This window comes from Peromyscus eremicus, chromosome 7 (assembly GCF_949786415.1).
Source record: "Peromyscus eremicus chromosome 7, PerEre_H2_v1, whole genome shotgun sequence".
Taxonomy (NCBI): Eukaryota; Metazoa; Chordata; class Mammalia; order Rodentia; family Cricetidae; genus Peromyscus; species Peromyscus eremicus.
The window spans coordinates 45,710,316-45,735,458 of NC_081422.1; the positions used below are offsets into that span (position 1 = coordinate 45,710,316).

General features: G+C 43.7%; 1 protein-coding gene across 1 annotated transcript; it reads left to right on the forward strand.

The window, feature by feature from the left end:
* The first annotated feature begins 437 nt into the window (after positions 1 to 437).
* Positions 438 to 25,143, forward strand: Pou2af1 (POU class 2 homeobox associating factor 1). Its single transcript, XM_059267877.1, has 5 exons — positions 438 to 552; positions 19,223 to 19,353; positions 19,874 to 19,916; positions 20,003 to 20,268; positions 23,150 to 25,143. Exons 1-5 carry the CDS (start codon positions 537 to 539, stop codon positions 23,462 to 23,464), a joined length of 771 nt encoding a protein of 256 aa, XP_059123860.1. The 5' UTR covers positions 438 to 536; the 3' UTR covers positions 23,465 to 25,143.

The window sequence follows — 25,143 nt, forward strand, 5'->3', positions numbered from 1 at the left end:
CCCGTTGAGCAGGCACCCAGGGTGAGGCGAGTCCTGTAAAAGGTCTGATAGTGTGGAACTGTATGTGAGTGCCAGAGAAAGCTCATTGTTTTCTAGATTGTCTTTTGGACCCCTAATCGCATAAGGAGCTCTGACCCTTGACCTCATAGTCCACTCTTTGTATCCATACCAGCCCTCACACTCTACAGTTACACAGCTCTCTTTGGCTGTGTGCACATGGCTGTGGCCTCCTGTGCTATGTGGTGTTTTTTCCCAGCTGTCTGGCTCTGTGCGTAAAACACTCTTCAGCCAGTGGGGGCTTTTGGGTGTGCACACAGTGGGGTGACAGGCAGTGCTGCTGAAGACAGAGCACAGCCCCGTCTGAGGTGGGAGGATGTGATGACGTGGCCGCACTCAGCGGGAACGCAGGCCTTTAAAAAGCTGAAGAAACAGCCTCAGAGTAAACGGTGGTTCCACGGGAGGAAAGCACACCCAGTCACATTAAAGAAGCCAAACTGTCTGCTTCAAAGAGAAAAGGCAACATCCTGTCACAGGCCATGCTCTGGCAAAAATGTAAGTGGTTCGGTTGTGGCTGTCAGAGTCAAGTAAGCAGAGGCAGGGGCCAGGAATGGAGAGCCATTGGTGGTGATGGGAGCGCAGGGTCTAAGTTCAGGGTCTAGGGAGCATGGAGGACTGAGGTGGGCGAGATGGAGTTTGCTGGCAAAACCAGCCCGTCAGTGGTGATGCTCATTTTCCAACTTGGGGGAACGAAGGAGTGTCCCAAGGTGGGGACAGCTCATTGCCTCTCCGGTTCTATGCATGAATCACCGAGGTAGGAAAGGGCAGTTTATGATTCATGAGACGGAAATCACATATGGTACGGGTTTGAGCAGTTCTTCACGTGAGGGCCTTTGCTTACATGGACACCTGCTCTTTGGCTTGTTGTTTAGATCTCTGGGTCTCTTTCTAGCTGAATTCTGCCAAAGGTGGTTCCTTCCTGTGCATGTGTTGGGATGCGATGGGAACCCAGTTGTGGGAAGCAGCTCTTCATTGCTTCCCTCCAGGCTCTATTCATTTTCTTCTTTATTCTGTGGCATGGTTGGCTTTCTGTTCCACTGCAAAGGGCCTGTGGGCTTATCTTTGACCTTGATTTTTATCCCTGGAGTTGAATGGAACAACTGTGAACTGTATTTTCCGTTCTGTAGATTGAAAAGAATCGGGTGTTATTGATAGTGGAAGCCATACAGACATTATCTACAACATTCCTTTCATGAGGTAAACAAAGTCAACTGAATAGTCTCACAAAAGTTAAACCTTGTTAAGGGTCAGTCCCGTACTTCCTCAAGTAAGAGCTATTATCAAAAAATTTTCCTATCTTTCTTTGTAAGATGATTAATTCCTTATAATGCCTTTCATTAGTTTAAGTATACCATTCCTCAATCAAACTTATATGATAATCCAGATGAAAAGAAAAAGACATTTGGGAGGGTTTTATTTAAAAAAAATCTGAAAATACCACTTCATTGATTAAAATGTGACATAGTCACATTATCAACAACTCACTGTTTTCTTTATTTCTCAATCTCAAGTTCTCTGGAATTGATTTTGTTATTCATAGGTGACTCAGAGGAGCAATTTAAACAATTCACAGTTTACAAAGTCCTATCATTGATATCAGTGAGATTTCATTTTTAAAAATAAAAAAAAACAACTTTAATTTGGATTTGAGAGTTTTAACCACCTCTTCTAGTTTGGGTAGCATGGACTCATACCAGAAGGTGACCAGAGCAAAACCTTATCCTTCTGGAAGCAGAAGTGGCAGCCAGCATCATTGGAAATGCTATAAGGATGTAGGCAGATGGGTCTGGGGCCTTTTGAGCACCTTTTAATGCCTTCTTGCTTAGAGTTTTGTGTGAGCACATTCATTTAAAAAAAAAAAACTCTTAGAGTTTGCATATTTAAAATGGGGGTAAAAATAATCCCACTGTGTATAGTGGTTCTTAATAAGCTGACGGTGCCACAAGAATGATGCCAATTGCTCTGACTTGGCATTAGCCCCTGAGGTATGGGCTGCTTGCCTACAGTGGAAGAGCTGCCATGGCCTCCCACTGTTGTTACCCACTGGATTTTCCTTCTCCGGTGCCTTACAAGAAATGAACAGATTTTTTTTTTTTTGAGAGTTGTTGGAGGGCTTGCTTCCTGTTCATACTGCTGGGCCAGCCAAGTAGACCAGAATGCATTAGAACAGTGACCACATTGTGAGTTCACCAGTATCATAACTGAAGTGTGCTCAGATGAGCAAAAGTAAAAATTCTTGTCAACTGTCCTTTGGGGCCTTGAAGGAAATGAGGAAAGGCCTTGCACACCAGACTTATCCCTTTACCCTGGACCTAAGGTCACCTGAGCGACTAAGACTTGTGGGAAAACCAGTAAAATCAAGGCAGTGCCATCAGCCCACTGAGAATCAAAGAGACTGAGAGGACAGGGTTTGCAGTCAGACAGTAGGAGTGCTGAAATGGCACTTTCTTTTTTCAGAAAACACCCTCCAGGCATGAGCTGAAATGACTGTACCCAGGGCTAAGAAAGAGTTAAGAAAACAATCCTAGTGCATGTGGTCCCTCCTCCCCGCTTGGCCCATGGACTCCTGTTAGTGGACTCATGGTGAACACAGGCTACAGTAATTAAGGCAGGAGAACAGTTAGACAAAGTCAGACCTGTTGACATGGAGATGTAGACGCCTTGAGGTCTCAGCCCTGAGTGTCAGCTGGATCAAGAGGTTGGTCCATCTGCAGACTTTCTCCTCAGGCTCTGATATGGTCCACCCCAGCTGGTGTAGATGAGATCTGACACATACCAACTAGGGCAGCATAGTACAAACAGCGTGAAACAGCTTGAGCCCTGGGCTGAGCCAGGGCTGACTCTGACAGTTGGCTCTCCAACTGAGAAATCTCACCTCTTCTCACCCTTAACACGGGCATTTGAATGCCTGCCTCACAACGACTTCATGAGAATTAAAGGAGAGCATGTACCTGCCTCTGGCCAATATTGTCTGTACGTGCTGGGGACATCAGCTTGGGGTTTATGTTAACCGTTGGTTACAGGACATTACATTTTGTATTTAAGCAGTTTCTGTAAAGTTTTCTCTTCCTCTGCTAAATTTAAAAAAATAGATTAATATACAAAGTAATGTGTTTCATCATGGTATCTTCATACATATGTGTCATTCTACTTTGTTCTTATCTGCTCGCCACCCACATGTCCCTTCCTTTGCTAAACGTCTGTTGACACAATTCTTACAATGATTGCCATTAAAAGTTTAAGATAGAGAAAACACTCCATTATAAAATGTAACTGTAACAATTAAATTTCACATGAGTTATCATGCCAGCTGTCTGGCAACTTTTAAAACCGTAAGTTTGCTTAAAGTGACAAAAAAAAAATCAAGAAAATGCTATAAAAGCACCCTGTGCCATCACAGCATGCACAGGTCTCTGTTTCAGAGGCTGAATTCAGCAAGGCACTGGCTCGCTTAAGTGTGAAATATTAACTTCTCAAACAATTTGATCCACACGTTTTCAAATGGAAGTGGCCACATTACAGGAGTGGAAAATGTGTTCAACTCTTACTAAAGTTTCAAGAATCTGAATTAAATAAATAAATTACAATTTTATCTAGTTGTAAATTTTTATTGAAAGGTTGAACTTAGGAAAAATAAAAGAATGTAGGCAAAGTGGAACTCATGTGTCCAATAAGCAGCCACAGTGGTCAGTTAATGCTCTCCTTCTTCTAAATGTCCCATAAGCCTATCTGACCCTTCAGGCTATGCCAGCTTCCCTCCCATATATCTTTTCCTATACTTTAAAGAGTTCCAGACAAAATATTTTTGGGTGATAGAGTCTAGCAACATTTTTCAAAGGTGTACAACACAAGTGTGCTAAGCTGGCTTGTGTGCCAAATCAGGCTTATTGTCTATCTTTGTAAATAAAGTTTTATTAGAACACAGCTATGTTTCTTGACTGGCATATTCTGCAGGGCTGCTTTTGCTATAACAGCAGAGTTATATAGCTGTTAATGTTACTATATGGGCCTATCTGGCTCTTTATAGGAGAAGTTTGCTCACCTCTTGACTTAGATGCCCGGCTGGTACTTGAGGCATTCATTTCCCCAGGTTATTCAATGGCTTGGGTATATACAGTGTTAGCATCAATGGTAGATAAAGCATGCAATCAATTCATTCAATAGTTTTTTTTAACTTTCTTTTTATTTATTTTGTGTGTCTTTCACATCATGCATCTCCATCCCATTCATTTCCCCATCAGTCGACAGTTTGTTAATGACAAAAAGTCTAATTGATGAAAAATCTTTCTAGAAGTGATGGAACAATGTATAATAAATTCAATATCACTTGCTAGAAAGGGGAAAAACTGGAAGATAAGATTTTTATCATTGTTTCTTGTATTAGGGAAAGATCTGGGTGATAGTGAAAGCAGGGTTAACTGATTTTTCTTTGCATTGACTGGTTGTCTCAGATCCCCTGGTCTTAGCCATGTCTTCATTGTAGTTAAGTCAAGGGGCACCTTAGGAACAGGAACTAGTTATTACCAAATCATTATGCCCATGTGCCTTTGTCAGACATCTGGAACATATCAGAGAGGTTTAACAGATCAGAGAGGTTTAACAATTAGGAACTCGTAATTCTCACTAATAGTGAGATCTACTTTTAGGATTTACCCTAGGGTTCCACTAACCAGGAAATATATATATATTAGGGTAAAGTGACTAAGAGGTATACATGTGATTTTTGAAACTTGGTAATTTAAACTATGTAGACAACCTCTCACGTTTCCATTATATGACACAGTTTTGCTTAACGAGCTCAGTAAAGACCTTCCCTTCCCAAGCTTATGCACTGAGTTCTTACTGCTAACGACAAGAGGGATCCGAAGGAGAGATATAAATTCACAGGTTCCTTATGCAGGCAAAGTGGGGGTAGACTGGGGAAGATACACATCTCTCAGGCTGTTGCATTGTCTTTACCCAGGGAGATATGAACAGACTTCTAATAAGCCCAGACTGAGAACCAATGGCAGACCAAAGTCACAATTCTACCCAAGTGTAGGTTGGTGAAATTATGAGTTTATATGGCTTATTTACAATCCCAAATATCTGTATCACCAAAAATTCCTACTCTAGCCTGGGTAATGACTTCCCTAAATCTGCAGAAATGGAGCCCCCTTTAGTTAGTCCTTTATTGCTTCGAAATTTAGTCTAGCACCTCCTGAAACTAATTCTCACTGGGAAAGAATGACATAGAGCTGGAAGGTCAGGGCCAGGAATGAGTGAGTGGCCTGATCAGGTGAGGGGCCAATGACTTTTCCTCCCCTTTGCTTCTATGGTAGATTGTGAACAAGCTCAGCCTTGTGAAGGTCTCATGGATTCTTATAGGTGCTCTTATTGAAATGAGAACAACCATGCTAGTACCCAGAAAAAAGTGTTCCACAACACAAGAATGCAGTTTAATTGGTAAAAGAGCAAACGATTTTCATGGCGCACATTTTCCTTGTTTTCCTATATTTAATAAAGAAATATGTCAAATATGTATCCCTAATTCTTAATATTCACCAACTCAGAAGTATTGAAAATGGTCCTTCCACTCATGCATTCAAATCTATTCTTTTATGAAGAAGGGAAAAAAGAATCAAGGTTGTCTACACTTGTTCACTAAAAGTGTGGATGTTTGATTCATTAAGAAGTTCTGCAAATGTTTGCTTTTAACTTTCCAATACAAAGTAGGTGTATCAGGTCCCCCCACTTTTTTTCCTACAGTAGTTTAATTTCCAGTTAAATGGAGATGTTCACTAATTTCTCTTGCTAGCTAACCAAACCAAAGTTGGGTAATTGATTATGACTGTTAGGATAACTTTCTCTTTATGGCATCCTTAGTAACTATTCTAGTTTTCTCATTTTTAGGAATAACTTCTTGATAAGAGATGCCTTGGATGAAAGAACCTCCTCTGAAGGCCCTGTGCCTTGGAAGTGTGAGGCTGTGAACAGAGGCATTATTCTTGCATTAGTGATTCATGGATTATACTTCCCAATCTACAGACAAACAGGCTTGAGACCTTTTAGCCAGCTACTTAACCACTGTGGCACTAGTCTTTTCCTAGCTAAGAGACTCAAGTCAGGCTCTAATCACTGAGGTTTTTTTTTTTTAATGTCCCTATTTAAAAAAAAAAACATATTTTAAAACAAAGGTCCTTAAGTTAATAGAAAAGAGCAGTTCTTTTCAACATTGGCTATATACTGGGATGTTTTAGGATAGATTTAAGGAATATCAATACCTCGGCCTCAGCACAGAGCTTCTAGTTCTGCCCCAGGAACAGAAATTATGTACCCATTAAGATACAGTTTTCCCTTCATGGGTTATGGCAGGAGGTAATACCCATTTCATAGCACAACTTGAACTAGAAAATGATATTAAAATAAATAGTTTAAACTTTCTAGGCCTGGGAAATGTTGAGATGGAAAAGAGAGGAGAGAGGCAAAAGAGTTAGAAATAGGAACATGTTTTAATCATCTTTTCATTATTTCATGTTTACATATATTCATGTGTTCTGTATTTCCAGTCCGATAGGGGAACTTCTAGAGATCAAGGAGTTATGAGTAGATTTCTTCTTAGTAGATCATTTTAATGTTCAGGTCTTAAACTATTACTCGTAGTCGAAATTGATGGTCTCTGTACTAGTATTAACAGAAAGTGCTCAGTCCTTCTGATAGCGTTAAATGGCAGCTGTGGGGTATAGGGCACTTACTTGGTGCCACTCAGAATGTGAATTCTCAGTTGGATCAATTTGGGTGACATTTGGTTTCTAGTATAGAGATGGAACATAATAGGAATTTAGGTGAGATTCTGGACTGTACTTATCACATAAAAGAAGTTCATAGCAGGCTTCCCAGGACGCTGTGGGAGTCTCTGCACTGCCAACAATATTCCGGCTTGTTTTGTCTTTCTGTTCTGATGTCTTCGGCCTATGACTTTTGTCCTCAAAATTTCCTGATTGTCATTGTAACTTGAGCCACCACATCGATGATCATCAAATCTTGAAAGAAGAACTGTGGAAAGAAAAAACGTGTATCTTCCTCACTACTGTTTCTTCTCCTAACAGACAACCCCTTTTGAGATCTCATGGCTACTCCATCCACAGGGGAGAAGAACATAATTGTTTAGATGGGCATATTGCCAGTGCAGGGGCTGTTAAAAAACGAAGAAACAAGCAGGCATTGGATGTGATAACGTCAGTCTTTGCCACATTTTGTGTTCTTTCATCTACTTCTCATAAAAATGCCACGACGTGGGTCCTGTTATAAGATGTTCTTCATTGATGAAGAAACTGAAGCTTAAGTATTATATTAGTAACTCACCTATGAGATAAGATTCACCTTAAGCAGACCCAAAATATTGACTTGCTAAACTGCCGTGTCTCCTGCCACCAAGTGGTGCTACCTCCTAGAGCTGAGGAGATACATTTGGTGAAAGCCAAATGCTTTCCATGTTAGATAAAGGCCAACAGTGAGATAAAATACAGCAGCTCACAGACGGTTGCTCAGACCTTCAGGATTTATTCACAATGTGTTGACTTATTGGAGAGGAAGCTCTGGCGAGTGGGGTTTTATTTAGAGCTATAAAGGGATATTGCTGCTTTGTTTGCTTGTAGGAGTTTAAAGATCAGCTTCAGGGTCAAGCAGATACGAGTTTGAGATCTATGCCTTACTGGTTGTGGTTCTGGTAAGTCTCGTTTCTTTCTGTATACACCAAGGATGTGGTTCTTCCTTCATGGGCTGTGGTGGGTGTTTACTACCACGCTTGGCAGTAAGTAAACACCCAATAAGTAGTTGTTACTATTATCACTTTTCTCTCACTAAGAGCAGAGGTTATTCAGGCTAACTATAGATTACAATTGGTGAGTTTGCCATTACCTGTGAAGTGGCCATATTCATGGTCCTGTAATTAATAACAGGTTTCGGGGATCAGGGTCAATGCTGATGGCTAAGCTGATCAGTTTGAGACCTATTTGTCCATGACTTCCTTACCACCCTCCTCAGGCAGTGTGGGGTGTATACTTGCATTTGTTTTTTTAATTCACAAGTTTGGACTGAGGTATTTATAAGTTGGTTGTGAGGAGAACAACACTTGAAATGGTCAAGAAATAGCACCGATGATACTGAAAACCGAAACAACAATGTGTTGCCTCTTTTTCTTAGTAATGGTTTCATTAGTAGTGCTTTCTGGGAAAAGCTGGCAGCCAAAGACTCATAAGCCAGAATCGTCCTCAGACTAGGTGCCGGTGCCCAAAAGGGGTCGACCACCCTTCAGGAGAGCTTAATTACCTTTTAATCTATGAGAAAGAATCAAGCTTTTACTGAGAAGGGAGATGATAATAATGATTCTTAAAACCTCCTAGGAATGACAAATGTTGAGATGCTGAAAAAGAAAGGAGGAAGAAAAGGTGTTGAAAATAACAAGTTTTAATATCAGCTCAGAAAGAAAAGTGTAGAAAGAAAGTCAACCATCTTTTCATTATGCTATGCATGTGCGTACTCATCCAGGCATCCAATCTAGTGATGGAACTCCTAGAGAAATGAAGCAATGAATAAATTCTCCAGCAAATGGGAAGATGGGATCAGTGATGATGCCATGGGACATTTGTAGATCATGAAGGACATGTAATGATAATCAGGTTCATTGCTTAGGTTCTGGAAAATATTGCAGCATCTTAGCATTGGAATAAAAATCCAAGGATGTCTAGGCTGATGCACATAAATGTTGTTGATAGTCACTCTTCAAATAAAATGTCTTGTGGGATCCTAACATCAACGTCAAGATGAAGTATCTCTGGGTTGGGCATGCCCAGAGCTTGGCTTTCTTGTTATGTCCTTATTTTCTTGCCTGGAATCTTAATCTTGTCCTAGGGTTCTTAAGGGTTCTAACTAGTTCCTCACTCCTTTGACCCAGGGCCCTGACGGCTAGTCACAGGTTCTTGGCATACAGAGTGAGTCACTGGGAAGCATGTTGTCTTGATTTTCATGAAGCTTTACAGCTGCAAAGATGATGTGGGTTTCTTGTGAATAAGGGAGGAAGAAATTTCTTTTAAGAAAGACTTAGTGACATATTTCTCGGATTTGATATTCTAATAACCACTCTTCCAGTGTCCCTCATAAAGTAGTCTCCCATATCATTAGAGCCTCTGGTTAGTAAACCTGAGAATTGTCAAAAAAGCTCATCTCTACTACAAGTTATGTTTTTCTTCATGAGGCAGTTACCAGGACTATTTTTACATGTGGACCAAAACCTTTACTACTCATGCGCCTTGATACTAGGCAGTTGGACCTGACCATTAAATATAACCCCTGCTGCATCCTTGAAAAGAGTAGTCCTTACCAAGGATCTCTGTGAAAAAATTTTCTTTTTGTAAGACTCTCTTTAGCTTTGGAAATCTAAAACTAGGTATTGTTTAAGTCAAGAAGCTAAAGCCTTAGTATCCATTTGCCTCTTTAAGCTGCCTAACCACAGATTTTCTTCCTGACCCATATCAGATAGAGTCAATAATTCTAGATTCAGATCTTTATTTAACAAATAAAGATGTATTCCTCTTGTCTGCTGTATCCCTCTTGATGGAGTTGCTTCCCTATAGAATTTAGGTTGGCAGTAGGTTGGGTAGGTTTAATGTGGGTTTGATGGTCATGCGTTCTCAGGTTAGGCCATTACATACACTGACACACAGACACACACACACACACAGACTCACACACAGACACACACAGACACACACACACATATACACAGACACAGACACACAGACACACACACACAGACTCACACACAGACACACACACAGACTCACACACAGACACACACAGACACACACACACAGACACACACACAGACTCACACACAGACACACACAAACACACACAATCACACACCCCTTCTGCTTTGAGGCTGCTGCTCTCTGTGAAGTTGAGGTGATGTCCAGTGTGTGAGCCAGGAATCTGCCTTGCTCTAACAGGTGATACAACCTCTACACCTTTTAGATTTGCATTCCATGTTGTATACACAGCCACATGTACACTTCACATGTGATGTGTGTTCCTAGTTATCCAGACCCACTGAAGGAATATCCACAACCCAGCCTCAGCTGGAGCTATGTCCCTGCTGTTTGAGAGACACGTACAGATTCCTTACGGAGTGGCTAGCTTCTGAGGTCAGGACAAAGGCATGCCATTGGACTCTGTCTCTTACCCAATTGCTAGCACTCAAAAATATCCATTGTATTTATTCTCAGAGGCAGCTCTAAAAGCCCTTAAATATACTAGCAGCCCACTTGTCTGGTGGCTTTTGAAGACAGAAATATGCTTTGCTTATACAATTTTTACAAAACCAATGCCAGGCTTTTGTCTCCTGTTCAGGGTTGTTGTTTGGTCAATCCCCTTCCATCCTTGGCTTCTCTGTCTCCTCCGTAAGGCTTTCCTTGAGGACTTTAGGCCCAGTACTTGAAGGTGACTTCCAGGAGCGTGATAAAGACAAGTGGGACAGGCTTTGTAGGTAGCAGGGTCCTGGGTATGTGCAGACATTTAGTCTCAGCATGCAACAAGATACGGTGAGTGACAGTGACTTTTGACTTGGCACCTATTATTATACCCTACCTGTCAGTCCATACTTAATCTTCATGATAGCCCTTTGAGACAGACAATATTGTTCTAATTTTACAGGTGGAGAAACTGAGGCTTACACAATTGAGTTACTTACTAAGGGTCACACAAGTAATAAACCATGTAGCAAGCTTTCCACACTAGGTTTACCAGGTCCTAATCAGTACTCCACTGTATCTCAGTGCAAAGGAACTTTTCATGACACTGGACTTTTCTTCCCCTTTCAATTGAAATAGGTTCACCCTACATGGGGGTGGTCTATGATTCCACCAAGGGTAACTCTACACTGACTCAAAAGTCACTGCAAATTTGAGTCTCAGAAAGCGACGCTTAAGGGCTGGGGAGCTAGTTCAGTTGGTAAAGTTCTTGCTGTGCTAATATGAGTACTGAATTTGATCCCCAGGACTGGCATGGTGGCATTTGCATGTCATCCCAAGGCTAGGAAGGTTGAGACGAGACGGGATCCCCTGGCTAGTCAGCCTAGCTGAATCAGCAAGTTCTAGGCCAGTGAGAGACCCTACCACAAAAAGAAAACAAAATAACTACAATAGATGACATGTAGGTTAACCTCTGGTGTGTACCTACACACACATATTCATCCCCTGTATCCTTCACAGACATGCACACACAAGAAAAATTAAAAGAAATTAACACTTGAGACTGAATCTAGATGACTTTCATCTTTTCTTTTCTTTTCTTTTTTTTTTTTTTTTGAGACAGGGTTTCTCTGTGTAGCTTTGGAGCCTTTCCTGGAACTCACTCTGTAGCCCAGGCTGGCCTCGAACTCACAGAGATCTGCCTGCCTCTGCCTCTCAAGTGCTGGAATTAAAGGCGTGCACAGCTGCCACCACCACCTGGCTGACTTTCATCTTATAATGAGTCAGTGGGGCTAATCAGCCAAGGGCAGACAGCAATTGGAAAAACATCCTGAGGGTTCGCCCAGGGTCTGTCACCTTGGAGTGTCTTGGCTGAGACTCATTCTCTTACTGCTACTCATGGTATGGCCCAAGCCACTGACTCCATCCAGATCAGTTTCCGCACTGGAGAGAGAACTGCCCGTCATGCCTCTTGCCTTGCTCCTCTTTGTACAGCCCCTAGAGACAGCTTGCTGCCCATTCAAGCCTTACTGAGTCAGATGGAGGCAGAAGTCAGAACTCTTCAGTTCTGAAGCGGAAATAGCTTCATCACAGCTTGTAATTCTAGATTTGCTTGTGTGATTGTTTCATTAAAGTCTGCATATCCCACCTGAGTAGACTTGCAAGTTCCCAAGGGCAGGGACCTAGTTTGATCTGCTCAACAAGTATTTGCTAGATAAATGGTCTACCAGATGTCTCTTGGTCTTGACCCTGAATCGGAGATGTGGTGTATCTGAGATAGGAACCCTTTCTGCTCTGGTGACCCTAGTTTCTATAAAAGGCGGGCAGATGCAGCTGGTTTCTCAGGTGGACCTATTTGCTGTCATTTCAGTAGAAAAATACCCAAAATAAAACGTTGCCAGGAATTGAGTCTCTCAGTTCTTGTCACTCCTCATGTGAGTAGACTATTTGGCAAGTTTCTTGTGGAGGGCTGTATTACCTGGAAACCACCATTTTCTTTGGAAAATGGCCATCAGGAGAGACAAGATCATGTGGTCCAAGCCAGCATTTCAACTGGAGGAAGGGGGGTTACGGTTGGCTTAGGGACCTTTAGATGACTGATCTTCAGTGCCACATAGAGAAACAAAATGGGACATACAGAGGCAAGAAGAAGGTACGTGATGAGGCAAAAATGGGCTATATTGGAATCAGAGGTCTTGGATTTGGTTGATAACACCTCTACTGATATTAATGCAGTCCTTCCACAATTTGTTGAATATATCTAAGCATCACCCTCTTCATCAGTAGAAGGGAAGGAAAGTAAACTACATCTTTTGTTTGTTTCAGAGGTTGTAGTGCAGCCTCCCATGATATCATTTGTGTCAGAGGCTCTGGGGACTATACCACAGAACTTCAAGAAAAAGTAGGTGAGGATTTCAGAATTTCTGGGAGTTAAGATTATGACCTGGAAACACACAGACTATTGCCACCCATTCATTCATCATTAAATGGGTGTACATACAAAGATATCTACAGCAGCTTTTTGCACCTGCTACTCCACAGTAGATTTGGAAAGAGGGTGGGCAGGTGGCATAGAAGGTGCAGTGGGCCTCAGGGGAAAGGAATCCTGGACAGTAGTGTTTGTGAGAAAAGAGTCAAGGAACCTCGCCACACAGAAGACTCCACACCAGAGACCTGTGGCTGGCTTTGCCTGAGGTCATGGGGTGGGATACCTATAATTCAAAGCCTCCATGAAGAAACACCCTAGGCAGAAGTTTGGTAAGTCAAGATGGGCTGTGAGTTTTCTTTTTACATCTAATGTAATGAGAGGAATGCCTATTGGGATCACCCCGGGTGTTCATGCTGTGATCTCTATGGCTTTCTTGAGACAGCATCATATCCTTATTGGATAACTTTGGTCTGAGGTCTGGTGTTCTATGACTGCAGTCACCCTAGACAGCGTCAGATAACACCCAGTGGCTCCTCATCACCTGCCTTGTTTTGCCCTGTCCAAGTTTAAGGACTTTCTTAGTGACTATAGCCCCCCCTTGAGCTTTCCCCAGTGAGCTCACCTGTGGCTGATGGTGAAACACTGTAGGGCCGATGGGGGAGGAATGTGCTTCTTGGGGGGGTCTCAGGGAGGGGAGGAAAACCACTGATTCTTTCCTCTTCTCTGACTTAGCCAGACTCAACCACCATTTTTGGGATCTCTTGATAGAGACATTTCTCTGTTTCCTCCCTGATTGCACTAGCAGCCTTACATGCAATATCATATCATAATTCAAGTACAGTTCTATTTTCTCTCAGATCTTCTAAACAACTTTTATACAGTCATGTCCCTACCCTTGCCCCTTTCACATCCTCTGTTTTTTCTCTGCTTTGAGTATTATCTAGATTGCTAGAGTATATAAATGGAATGTTTATTATGCCCATCTGTGGAGTCTCCTGGTTCAAAGCATTAGTGACTAGAAAGCCCACATTCACATATATGCAGGATCTTTTTGTTGGCTTACATTTAAAAAAAAAGGAAATTTGGTGTAAATTGGGCAAGAAAGTCTTTGTTTAGTATGTCAAGTCTCTCTGGCCAAAGAACAAAGTCTCTCTTCCTGTTTGAAAAAAAAAAATCAGCCATTGTCCATAAATGAAAATAGTAAATGTGAAAACTTTGAGAACTTCACGCTAAGAAGAGCACCTGCAGTAGCATTTCTGAAAAAAATGTGAACAAGCCTGTGGCCTACCTGAGCTCATGTTTCCCAGAAGACCTCAGCTATCTCAGGCCACCAACACAAACAAGACTCTTCACATTAAAGTGTCAGCAACTTTTCAGATTTTGTTCTCAGTAGAAGCTAGGGCAAGTTCGTTAGCCCCAGGCTCGAAGTCCTATTGTTCGATTATTTGCTTTGGTTTTGCTACAAGGGAAGAGAGTATTAGTTGTCTTTCTCCTTAATGAGTTCTATTTTCTTTTTGATAATATTGAACATCAGCAGAGAAAGAAAACATTCACAGTGGTTACTGGGAGTGATTCAGAGTGTCATAAGTGCTAGTATGTGTCTTGTGACCTTCTCATCTAGGTGGCTTTTATCTTTCAAAGTGGCCCATGTGGCTGTCGCCTTGAGGTCCGACTAGTTGTGAGTTCAAGCTTGAGCAGTCTGTCAAGCTGGCATGGAAAGGCTCCTATAGATGTGAGAACACCTGTTCTATGGTTTCCTGGTGATGTAAATCTGTGTTTAACTTACATATCACATAGGTTTTAGAACAGAGCTAGCTGCTTGGCCTGATGACCCATGGGAAATGGCTGAAGCAAGCGTCTTCTCTCAGAAAACACCTATTGGACATGGGCTCTTTTAAAGCTATACTGAAAGACAAGTTTCTGATGACTAGGATCTGGCTACTGGCTCCTTAGTTGAGTAGCATGTGTGCTGTGGTTTGCATGGGGTTATTAAATAAATAGGTGCTGATGATTTTGCATATTTCCTTAGTGAGATTTTATTGTGCCTTCATTGAGAAAACCAGAGTGTCACGCTTATTTAACTCAGTAGGAGCCTGCGTTCTCTCAGCTTGGTGGAGCATGAGCACTGATGCATTGTGCATCCAGGGGGCTGTGGGGTGTAACCTGTTGGCTTCAAACTATCATGCTGTGCACCTTCGCCTGAAATGGCAGCCTCAGGACTCTTCTTTTTGTGACATGCAGCCTGTCTGGGTGTGTGGTGGCGGAAGTGAAATGCCCTCTGCTGACTATTTACATCTTCGGATCTTGTGCTACTCGTTTTGGAAAAAGGAAGCTCTCTCTGTGACCAAATGTATGGGTTTTGCTATCAACTAGGCTTTTCAAACTTTTTTCCTTCCTAGAATATCACTGGCAACTGATAGTCAATAGTAAAGAAAGGCAGGATGAAGTCCTGTCCAAAAAGATTCCCAGAGGCTCATGTTCAGGCGGACCGATTTTCCATTGTGATGGATTTTTCAAGCCCACAGAAGCTCAAGGGGTCTTCACACCACAAGAGGAACATAGAGAAAGTTTCAATCTTCACTAGTGTGCTGCCCAGAGCTACAGTGTGACTCGTGAATTATTAGACTCTGATTATCACTAGTCCAGACTTTTCTCTTCTCTTTGGATACAGTATTATTTCAGTTCCTACTTTATTTTCTATAGATACTATCTTAAAAATTGCTATTTTAGATTATGTTAATATTTTGTTTAAAAAGTCATGAACTATTTCAGTGCAGTTATTGGAAAGTTAGATCAGTTCAAGGACTCAGCAGCCCTAAGCCAAGGTAATGGTTACTTTGGACAAAGTGCTTTTCTTCTTCAGAATTTCCGTAGTGGGCTCAGTTCTGGTGAGGGTGGCAGTTGATGCCACAGTGTTTACTAGGGACTGGTGCTGCTTGTTACTTTCCGTAGATTAGTGTCAGTTTGCAAGTACTCTTGTCTAATGAGCTTCCCAGGGAGATGTCTCGATGCTTTGGCTTCTGATATTTCACGGCGCTTTGCAGAGACACCTCAGAAGCCACCCCACTCTTGCCTGCTCAGGTGGAGTCAGTTACCAGATTCCTTGACAGCTAGCTACAGACACAGAGCTGTGGGAGTGTCCCAGCTGAACTAGACCAGGACTTCTGTGTTATGCCAGGACACATCCGTTAATTCTGTGGGTTCCAGAGATGACCAGACATGAAAAGCTGATACACTGTCTTTACAGACTCTCTCCAAAGCCTTCTTGGTTCTTAGATTTTAAAGCAGCAGGGGCCAGGAAATCCTAACTTCACAAGATCTAGAAATACCCAGCTAGTCCCTTTCTAGCCAAGTACATGTTGTATCCGGTTCCAGAGAGGAAGTAGGACCAGAGAGGAATGGGACCTGGAGGCCTCTAGGCCCTCCCCCAGAATTGTACATGCAAATCAGAGGAACATGAGCCTCAATCCTGTCTCTGATCTGGGCTGAGATGTATATGTATTGCTTCCCCAGTGAATTCAGAGGGTGATCATACTACTTAGACTTTCTGGCTCCTTTGACCCAAACCTCATTATTTTTTTCTGAGAGTACAGTATCTCAGGTTAGACTCTGTGCCTAAGGAATGGAAAGAAATGGATGAGGAGGTCAGCAGAGATTGAGTGAAGAAAGCTGATGTGGTCACGAATGATCCTGAGAAAGGGGAGCAGAATGAGACAGAGGCAGAGATGCTTTCCTGTCTCTCATGGCAGTGCATACACACTTGCCTCTGTGTGTGGCACTCAACATTGTTCTGTAGACAAGGTGTGCAAGCAGTGATTGTTCAGGAGTGATACACTCAGAAGGAAGACTGCAGGCTAAGAACATGTCACCGAGAAGTTAAAACATGTCTCCATTTTACAGATAAGGAAGTTGAGGGAGGCCTAGAGTTGTAGCTGGAAGTTTTTCTGTGTCCCACTTGGTCCTGCAGCTGCTCAGACCCACGTAAACACACAGAGGCTTATATTATTTTCAGACTATATGGCTATGGCCTATGGCTCAAGTTTCTTGCCAGCTAGCTCTTATAACTAAACTCAGCCCATTTCTATTAATCTATATGTCACCAAGTGTTCCATGGCATTACCTGTGTGCCATTACATGCCTCTCTGGATGGCAGGATGGCGTCTCCCCTGCCTCTCCTTTCTCCTCTCACCATTTCCCTTGGATTTTCCCACCTGGCTCCATCCTACCCTGCCATAGGCCAATGCAACTTTATTTATCAACCAGTCAGAGCAACGTATATTCACAGTGTACAGAAAGACATCCCATAGCATAGAGTCATTACATAAATCTGGAAATTTTCTCCTAATAAGTGACGGCCCATATTTGAATGCAGGTGTTTTTTGACACTTAAGGCTATTATTGCTGTTTTGAACAAAGATGAAGGTGGTCTCAGGGCACAAATACTATGCTGGCTCTTCATGATATACACTCTTATGTCAGCCCATCTCATTGGTAGGTATTTTATTGCTTATTTTCTCTGCTATACTTTACAACCCACATGAGCAGGGGCCACATCCACAACCACATGTGTCCAGAAACCTTTTGGAAGAATGCATATGGAGTAGAGATTCCCTTTTTGTCAAAGAGAAGCTAACATGAGGATCATCTCTTACAGGGATGCTATGGAGCAGCTCTAGTGTTAAGTCAGTGATGAAGCATCAAAGCTCCAAACTCAGTCATCTTCAGAAACACTGCACGTATTTTTATATATACAGACACCTTGGCTTAAGCGGATCCCTCAAATCCAGGGGTATCTGTATTTTGCATCAGTTTCTAGTTGGTTCTGCATCATGGTCAGGTAGGAAACCATAGCATATATAGGTCTGAAGCTAGCATAGTCTGAGGATCTGAGGTCCTGACTCTCACTGTCTGCCTCTGGAGCTCACTCCCACCTCTGCTTGCTGGTTCTGCATGACTTCTTCACCTACTGGCCTTCAAGACCAGACCACGCTGGTGCTGAGAGCCCAGGAGCCCTGTGGGAGGTCTTGGGCAGAGTGAGGCACACGTTGTTATCAGTATCAGCTGGGTGTTTACTGAACAAAGTTCAGTCAAGGCAGCCCTATGGATCCGGGTTGAACAGATACCCAGGCTTCCGGGCCTTTGATACAAAGCCTGGGTCTCTGGGACCCTTATCAGTGGAGGATAATGGGCTCCTTGTGTGAGTTCCAGAGACCATTGCTTCTTGATCTTGGATGACCTAGATCTTGGCCTGCCCTTCATGGGCCTTTCCATCTGTGTGGATAGGTTGTCTCTGATCTCCCAGGCAAGGGAAAGCCCTATGGCCTGGTTCAGGTTTGGTTGATGTTTTGGAGTCTTGGACTTTTTTTTTTTTTTTTGACAAAAGTGAAAGAAAACATTCTCCCAGCAGCAAGGTGGACACCCAACTCTAGGATACATGAATCAGCATTGGAAGTTTGTCTCATGTGTACTGAGGATCACCAAGGACCTGGCAAACACATAATTTTTTTCAGTCCATTAACCCTAAAGGAGAGTTGAGAGGATGATAAAAGGAACTACATTTGAAAGCATCACCCAGCTGATTAGTTAACAAGCAGCCAGGACTAAGATTATAGAGTTTAGGCATGTCTGCCACTTGAGGAAGCAGGAATGAGGCACAATATCTTGAGAAGTTTATAATTGTGTTGCAAGCATTTTAAACTCACGGCAACAAGAATAACTAATCATTACCTAGCAGGTAATTGAATTTTAGAGGCAGAGGATATAGATCAGTGGCAGAACACTTGCTTAGCATGTCTAAGGCTATTGGTTATATCCACAGCACTAATAAAACAGAGACAAGAAAACAAACAAAACCCTGATTGCTAAATGCTTGTTCTGTACCTGATTTTATATGATACATTACTTTTTATGTACTACACCAAGTTACTCTGACCAACATCCATCAGATAAGAAACTACAGATTAAGAGGCTCAGAGAAATTGAATTACTTCCTAGGACCTCATAGCTAGATTGTGACTGAGATGGGATTTGAATCCAGCTATACCTGACTCAAGAGTTCCTGGTCTGATTGTCATCCTTTACTGCTACTTACATGAATGCCACCAGCTCTAGGTGTGTTGGAGAGGTGGATGTAGGAATTCCATGGTCTTGAGGGGTCAGAGAAGTAGTCCCAGAATAGAATTCTGGCTGTCAGAAGTAACAATGAAGATAGAGAGGTGAAGCATGCAAGGACATGCTGAAGAGTGTAACTAGGCCTTCTTATTGGAGCCAGTTTATGTATCATGCAAAGGGGCCAGAAAAATGGGGTTCTGATCCCATTGGGAAGCCCTGTTGCTTTTAGACAAAGGGGACAGGGCTTAATTATTTGGATAGAGTAGAGCCCCAGAAAGTTTGGGGGCAGAAGGAGTCTTGGGAGAAATACTCTAGGAAGCCTCACAGAAGATATGGGCACTTGTGGTTGGGGGGTTCTGAGAAGGGCCAGGGGTTCCAGTGACACTCTTCTTTATAGCCACAGCTCCAGAGCAAGCTCCTGCCCCACCACGGCCATACCAGGGTGTTCGAGTCAAGGAGCCAGTGAAGGAGCTACTGAGGAGGAAGCGTGGCCATGCTAGCAGTGGGACAGCTGGTCCACCTACTGCGGTGAGGGGCTGCTGTGGGGCAGTGTGTCTGCAGTGTGTCTGTGTGTGTCTGTGTCTGCGTGTGTGCTCATATGGGTGTGCATGCAGTTGAATTTGTCAGGGTGGCCAGAGGGAGAATATGAGAGTATTCTTCCCTGATTCATGCAACATCCATGGGGCATGAACACAGCAGATTACATGGAGAAGGTGGACCCTGGATGCACCAAGCTGGTGGTTCCTCAGGGTGGTAAGGGGAATAGTGGGGCTTCTTGCTTTTATCCATAGTGGGGGAAATATCTATTGATGAGGCTTGAGGGGTATGCACCCTGGTGTAAGTTGGGAATTCAGAAAGTTTCTCTAATTGCTCAGCCTTCTTGCTAAATCAAAACATAAATCCCTCAAAAATGCAGGTGGTGATGGTTGGGGTGTGGGGTGGGAGATTTCCCCCTATGATTCTCCTACCCTGGGCCCCGGGGAGTCCCTGCAGAGGGCTTGCTACAGATAGATAAATACCCATTCTGATCTTCTTGTCCCTGTTCTAGGTGGTGCTGCCCCACCAACCCCTGGCAACCTACAGCACAGTGGGTAAGAGCTCTTCTCTACAGCCTTTGTGTCTTTGGAGACCCTCTCTGGTAAAGCCTGCAGCTCTGTAATTTCCTCTTTCCCAACAGGTCCTTCCTGCCTTGACATGGAGGTTTCTGCTTCCACAGTGACAGAGGAGGGGACATTGTGTGCTGGTTGGCTCTCCCAACCTGCCCCAGCCACCCTTCAGCCCTTGACTCCATGGACACCCTACACGGAGTATGTGTCCCATGAAGCTGTCAGCTGCCCCTACTCAGCTGACATGTATGTGCAGCCTGTGTGCCCCAGCTACACAGTGGTGGGACCCTCCTCGGTGCTGACCTATGCTTCTCCGCCACTCATTACTAATGTCACGGTATGTCACACAAATGCAGAGTCCCATCTACCCATGCTAATAGCACCTGTTGAGAAAACTCTTGATTTTCTTGGCTGTTGATTCTCATGATTACAGGGTCAGCCAAGTTCACTGCATTTTCCAGGGTGACTTGCTCCTATTCCTATTGGCTGAAAGTATCTATCCTCCACAAAGACACTGTATGCTTGTATTGTCACATCCTTTACCCCTGTGGGTTAGAAAGATCTCTTATTTCCAGTCCAAACCTCCCCAGCTACTCTGAAAGCAGTGGGTCTTCGAGAGTGAGGAGTTTAGCAGATGGGACAGTAGGTGAGATGTGTGTAGGGTCTGGGTTCCTGTCAGTCCAGATAACCTATAACCTAGGGAGTGGTTGCACACTTAGTAATGGGAACTACTATAAGGCTTCCAGGCTGAGCAAAAGTTGATGCTACTCATTAGGGAAACTACTTTTGGATCAGACTTCCTGTAAGGTCTTTTTTTTTTATTTCCCCACCGTAATGTTTAACACTCTTTCTTTTTTACTTAGTAGCTCTGCGCTTAGTACTTCGACATCTCTGAATGCAGTGCCCTCAAGTATAAAATGGGAAAGATGGGTGATACTAACAAGATGTTGATTATTGGGATCAGATGAACTGGTCCATCTGGGACTGTGCTTAGCATACAGCTAGCACGCCATAAATGTTAGTTATTAGCCTCATGGCCATAGTCTGCCAGCAGTGTCAACAAATGACTGCCTTTTAGTGCCAGATAGAAAAGGAAGTCCTCCCATCCTTGAAGAGTGGAGGAAGGGAGTTATAGTTTCATATGCTTAGTCCCTGTGTGTCCAAAAGAATGGGAATCCCTTAAGTGTTTGTGGGGAGAAAAGGTCTAGGAAGCCAGTGAGCTAGTTGACCTACTGGTGTCCAGCTCCACTCTGGGGCTGTGGGTAGTAGAGCCAGAACCTCCTGAGTGGTCTCAGAACCCACCCTTGGTAGTAGAGCTTGTCTTAGCTCCACGTGTCCCCTCTGTTTGCCTCCAGGGTCCAGTGTTATTCCAGCATCCCTGTTCTCTGCTTCAAAGCACTTTCCTAGCAAGGCTTGTGGAAGGTCTTCTATGCCACGCCCACCTGGCTACCCAACAAACCCATCTGGGGGTGGATCTTGATGAGAGTGAATAGGAAAGAGTTAATTCAGCACCTTCCCCAGGCAGCTCATTTCCATAGCAGCAGGCCTGGGGTGGAGGACACAGGGCTTCACAGCCATCTCTTTACTGAAGATTCTTTTCATTAGTTATCCTTGTCCATCATCCCCACCTTCCACTTTGAAAGGGTCTGTGTATCAAACAAACTGTATTTATTAAGAAATAATTTGTTTTGTCATTTTGTAAATTAGCTCATCAAAGCTTGCTTGAGCTGCTGGCTCAGCACCCCTGGTCAGCAGAGATAAGAGCTGCAATTCTATCCCCTGGCCGGGACCCAGCAGTTACAGTTGACCTGTATAGAGGCGTTGAAAGGGAATGATTTCCATTTGGATTTTTGAAAAAATGGAAGTAGTAAGGTTTTCCCAGATCCTACCTAGCTTCAAGAAGCCGAGTTAGGGAGCATGTGCTCGCACTGAAAGAGAACCTGTATAGAGGCGTTGAAAGGGAATGATTTCCATTTGGATTTTTGAAAAAATGGAAGTAGTAAGGTTTTCCCAGATCCTACCTAGCTTCAAGAAGCCGAGTTAGGGAGCATGTGCTCGCACTGAAAGAGAAGAAACTGTGTGTGTAGTAGATATACACACCAGCTTACATGTTGAGGGTCACCAGCTCCATTGTTCAAATACAGAAACTTCCTGAAGCCTTGCTACTCAAATTGTAGTCCCTACACCGGCCACACAGCATCCTCTGAGGTCTGACTGGATTTGCAGAATCCCAAGCCTGACTCCAAATCTCTGGGATCAAGATCCATGTTGTGACAAACTCCTCAGGAGGCTGATGAAAATTCTTCCCTCAATGACTCTAGCAGTTTACTTTCAAGATTCAGTGGCAGCTGAAGAGATGACAGGGGAGAATGGGGATAGAAAAGGGGAGGTTTGGGTCTGTCTTATGTCTGTCCACACAGAGAATTTCCTTATCCATCTGCTTTTCTCAGCTGTGGAAGGGTAGTAAGAATGTAGGCCTTGTCTTGTTGGCTTGAGGTTTGTCTGAGTAGTTGCTGTGTGAATGTGATGCATGGTTTGTAGAGGAGCACAGCGCCCCGCCCTGCCCTGCCACAGGGAGCAGCTCAGAGACAGAGGGGGTTGAGCAGGTACATGTGTTAGGCAATAGCAGGAAGGGGCCACATTTGCCAACACAACAATGCTCCCATGCCACAGGAAAGCTGGACTTCCTGTACTGGTCAAAACCTAGAAGGGCAAGAGCTGAGGGAGCTATGTTGAACTATGGGACCTAAGGATGTCAAAGCTGCTTGTGGGTCCAATGTCACCTTTCTGTCTGGGTTAGATAGTGGTCATCTTCAAGAATCAGCTACAAGGCTATGAGACAGTCTCATCATTTATCAAGCATATATTTTGCACAATTTAAGATTTCTGCGATCGGAGTATATTTTATATTGAATGAAATCTGTAAAACCTCTGATTTACTCAGTGGCATGACCTCATTATTTTCTGCATCCCCTTTCATGAAAAAGTGAAGCTTTCAAGTTGGGAAGTTGCTTGAGCATAGAGTTAGAAGAGGGAGGGACACTGTTGAAACTTGTCAGGCTCTCCCTTCTAGGAGATTGAGCAGGAGGAGGTAGAGTCCCATTAGGTGAAACATCAGTAACAGCAGGGCGGGGTATAATGCAAGATCACGATGGGGCAAGAATGCAGGTGGGCACCCCAGTTCTGCTAACCATTGGTCCTGTATTTTCCCATCACAGCCAAGAAGCACTGCTGCACCCGCCGTGGGGCCCCAGCTGGAGGGCCCAGAGCACCAGGCACCCCTCACCTATTTCCCGTGGCCTCAGCCCCTTTCCACACTGCCCACCTCCAGTCTGCAGTACCAACCTCCAGCCCCAGCCCTGCCTGGGCCCCAGTTTGTCCAGCTTCCCATCTCCATCTCAGAGCCAGTCCTTCAGGACATGGATGACCCCAGAAGGGCCATCAGTTCCCTGACCATTGACAAGCTGCTTCTGGAGGAAGAGGAAAGCAACACATATGAGCTGAACCACACCCTCTCTGTGGAGGGCTTTTAGGGCTGCCTTGCACCTACCAGCCCTTTCCCTGGAAACTGAGATTCAGAATGCGTTCAGATGGAGCCCTGACTCCGGTCTGTTTGAAATGGCTCTTTCATAGGTACCTTTCTACCCAAAGCTGAATTGTATTCCTTCCTTCCCTCCCTCCATTCCCTCTCTCCACTTCCCCCCACTCTAACTTCCTCCTTTCTTATTTCTTCTTCCAGCTTTCTTCCTCTGGAGGGGGAAATTATAGCGATATTATGAACAGAACCTTATACTGAATGTCACCAAGTCTGCAGCTCAGAGTTTCCTTTGGTGTCACAGTATTAGAGAAGTGCCCTTCTCTCAGGTGGCTTTGATTTCTGGTAGCAGTAGCATTATAGATCTGTCCTAAGATCACTTACCCCCCTGCCATTCTAAAATGCATGGGGTCCCACAGGGAGACCGAAGCCACCAGCACCTCCCTGCTGAGTCGGCCATGGACAGATGCTCTCACATCCCACAGTTTTATTTTGTTTACTCTTCTGGGCCTTGGCTAGTCTAAGCAGATGTCTCTGGGCTGGTGAGAGGGGGTGGGACAGGACTATGAGGGTGGGTAGGGACAGTCAGTGAGTGATGGGGGACAGGGCTGAGGAGGAGCAGGAGCATCTATGTGGTGTGTCTGTGGTTAGAGAGGGAGTGAGGAAGGGGAGACTGAGTGATCGGCTCCACCTACAACCAACTTTGAAAAAAAATAACGCTTTAACTTGCTTCAGCTGATCTTCTCAACAGTAATTATGGGCAAAGCTGGTTGTAGTCAGCAGGATAATGATGAATCATCTGTTTCTGCCCCTCTGCAGGCCCTCCTCAAGCCCGACAGTGAGGAGGGTTCCCATTTAGTCCTTCTATGTGGGCTCCCTTCGCCATATCATGAACCATCCATCAGCGCCAAGGGCGCTTCCATCCTTCACAGGCTTCTAGAGTCATGGTTGGTAGGCCCATTAGATTTCATTTCAATTTTTATTTTATTCTTGCTGGAGAAGCGTAACATTTACTATTGAGTATTTTGCTGTTTCTGGGGCACTCTGCTCCTGATGTGGATGTGTCTTTGGGAGCTGGCAGGCTGTTCACTAATGGTGCCATCATCACATGGGCATACTTTAGTCTTTAGAATCCACATAGAAGTAATAGATGTTTCTGGAAAATGACAGGTTTTCCACCCCCTTTCTGTTTCTATTTTCAATGAAAAATCAGAGAAAGCCACCGATCTTTTTATTTTTTCATGCTTTGTGTTTATTTTGATTTAGATTTCTCAATATCTACCTAAAATTCTGGTAAGCTTACCTTGAATTCTTTGTATTCCTCTATAATAGTTAGATTGAGTGTTAGATCCTGGATGATAAGTTTACACTTACATGATAGTTACCGTGAACAAGAAAGGGAAGAGGATGCCCCAGCCTATTGAATTAAGGTCCAGTTGCATATAAAAACACTATTCAAGATTTCCCAGCTCTTGAGGGTTTGAGAAGATGCAGGAGTGGCATTCACAGAGGAGTTAATTCTGGGAAAACAAACAAAACAGCAAAGGAAGTAGTGTGAGCATTCGCTAGGGTTGAACTGGTATCTTCCCCCCTTCTTATCCTAAGACCCCAAGTCTTGGCTGCAGACGGTCACCCAGATTTCCTTCTGAGTTATCCTACTCATAGGAAACATTTTCA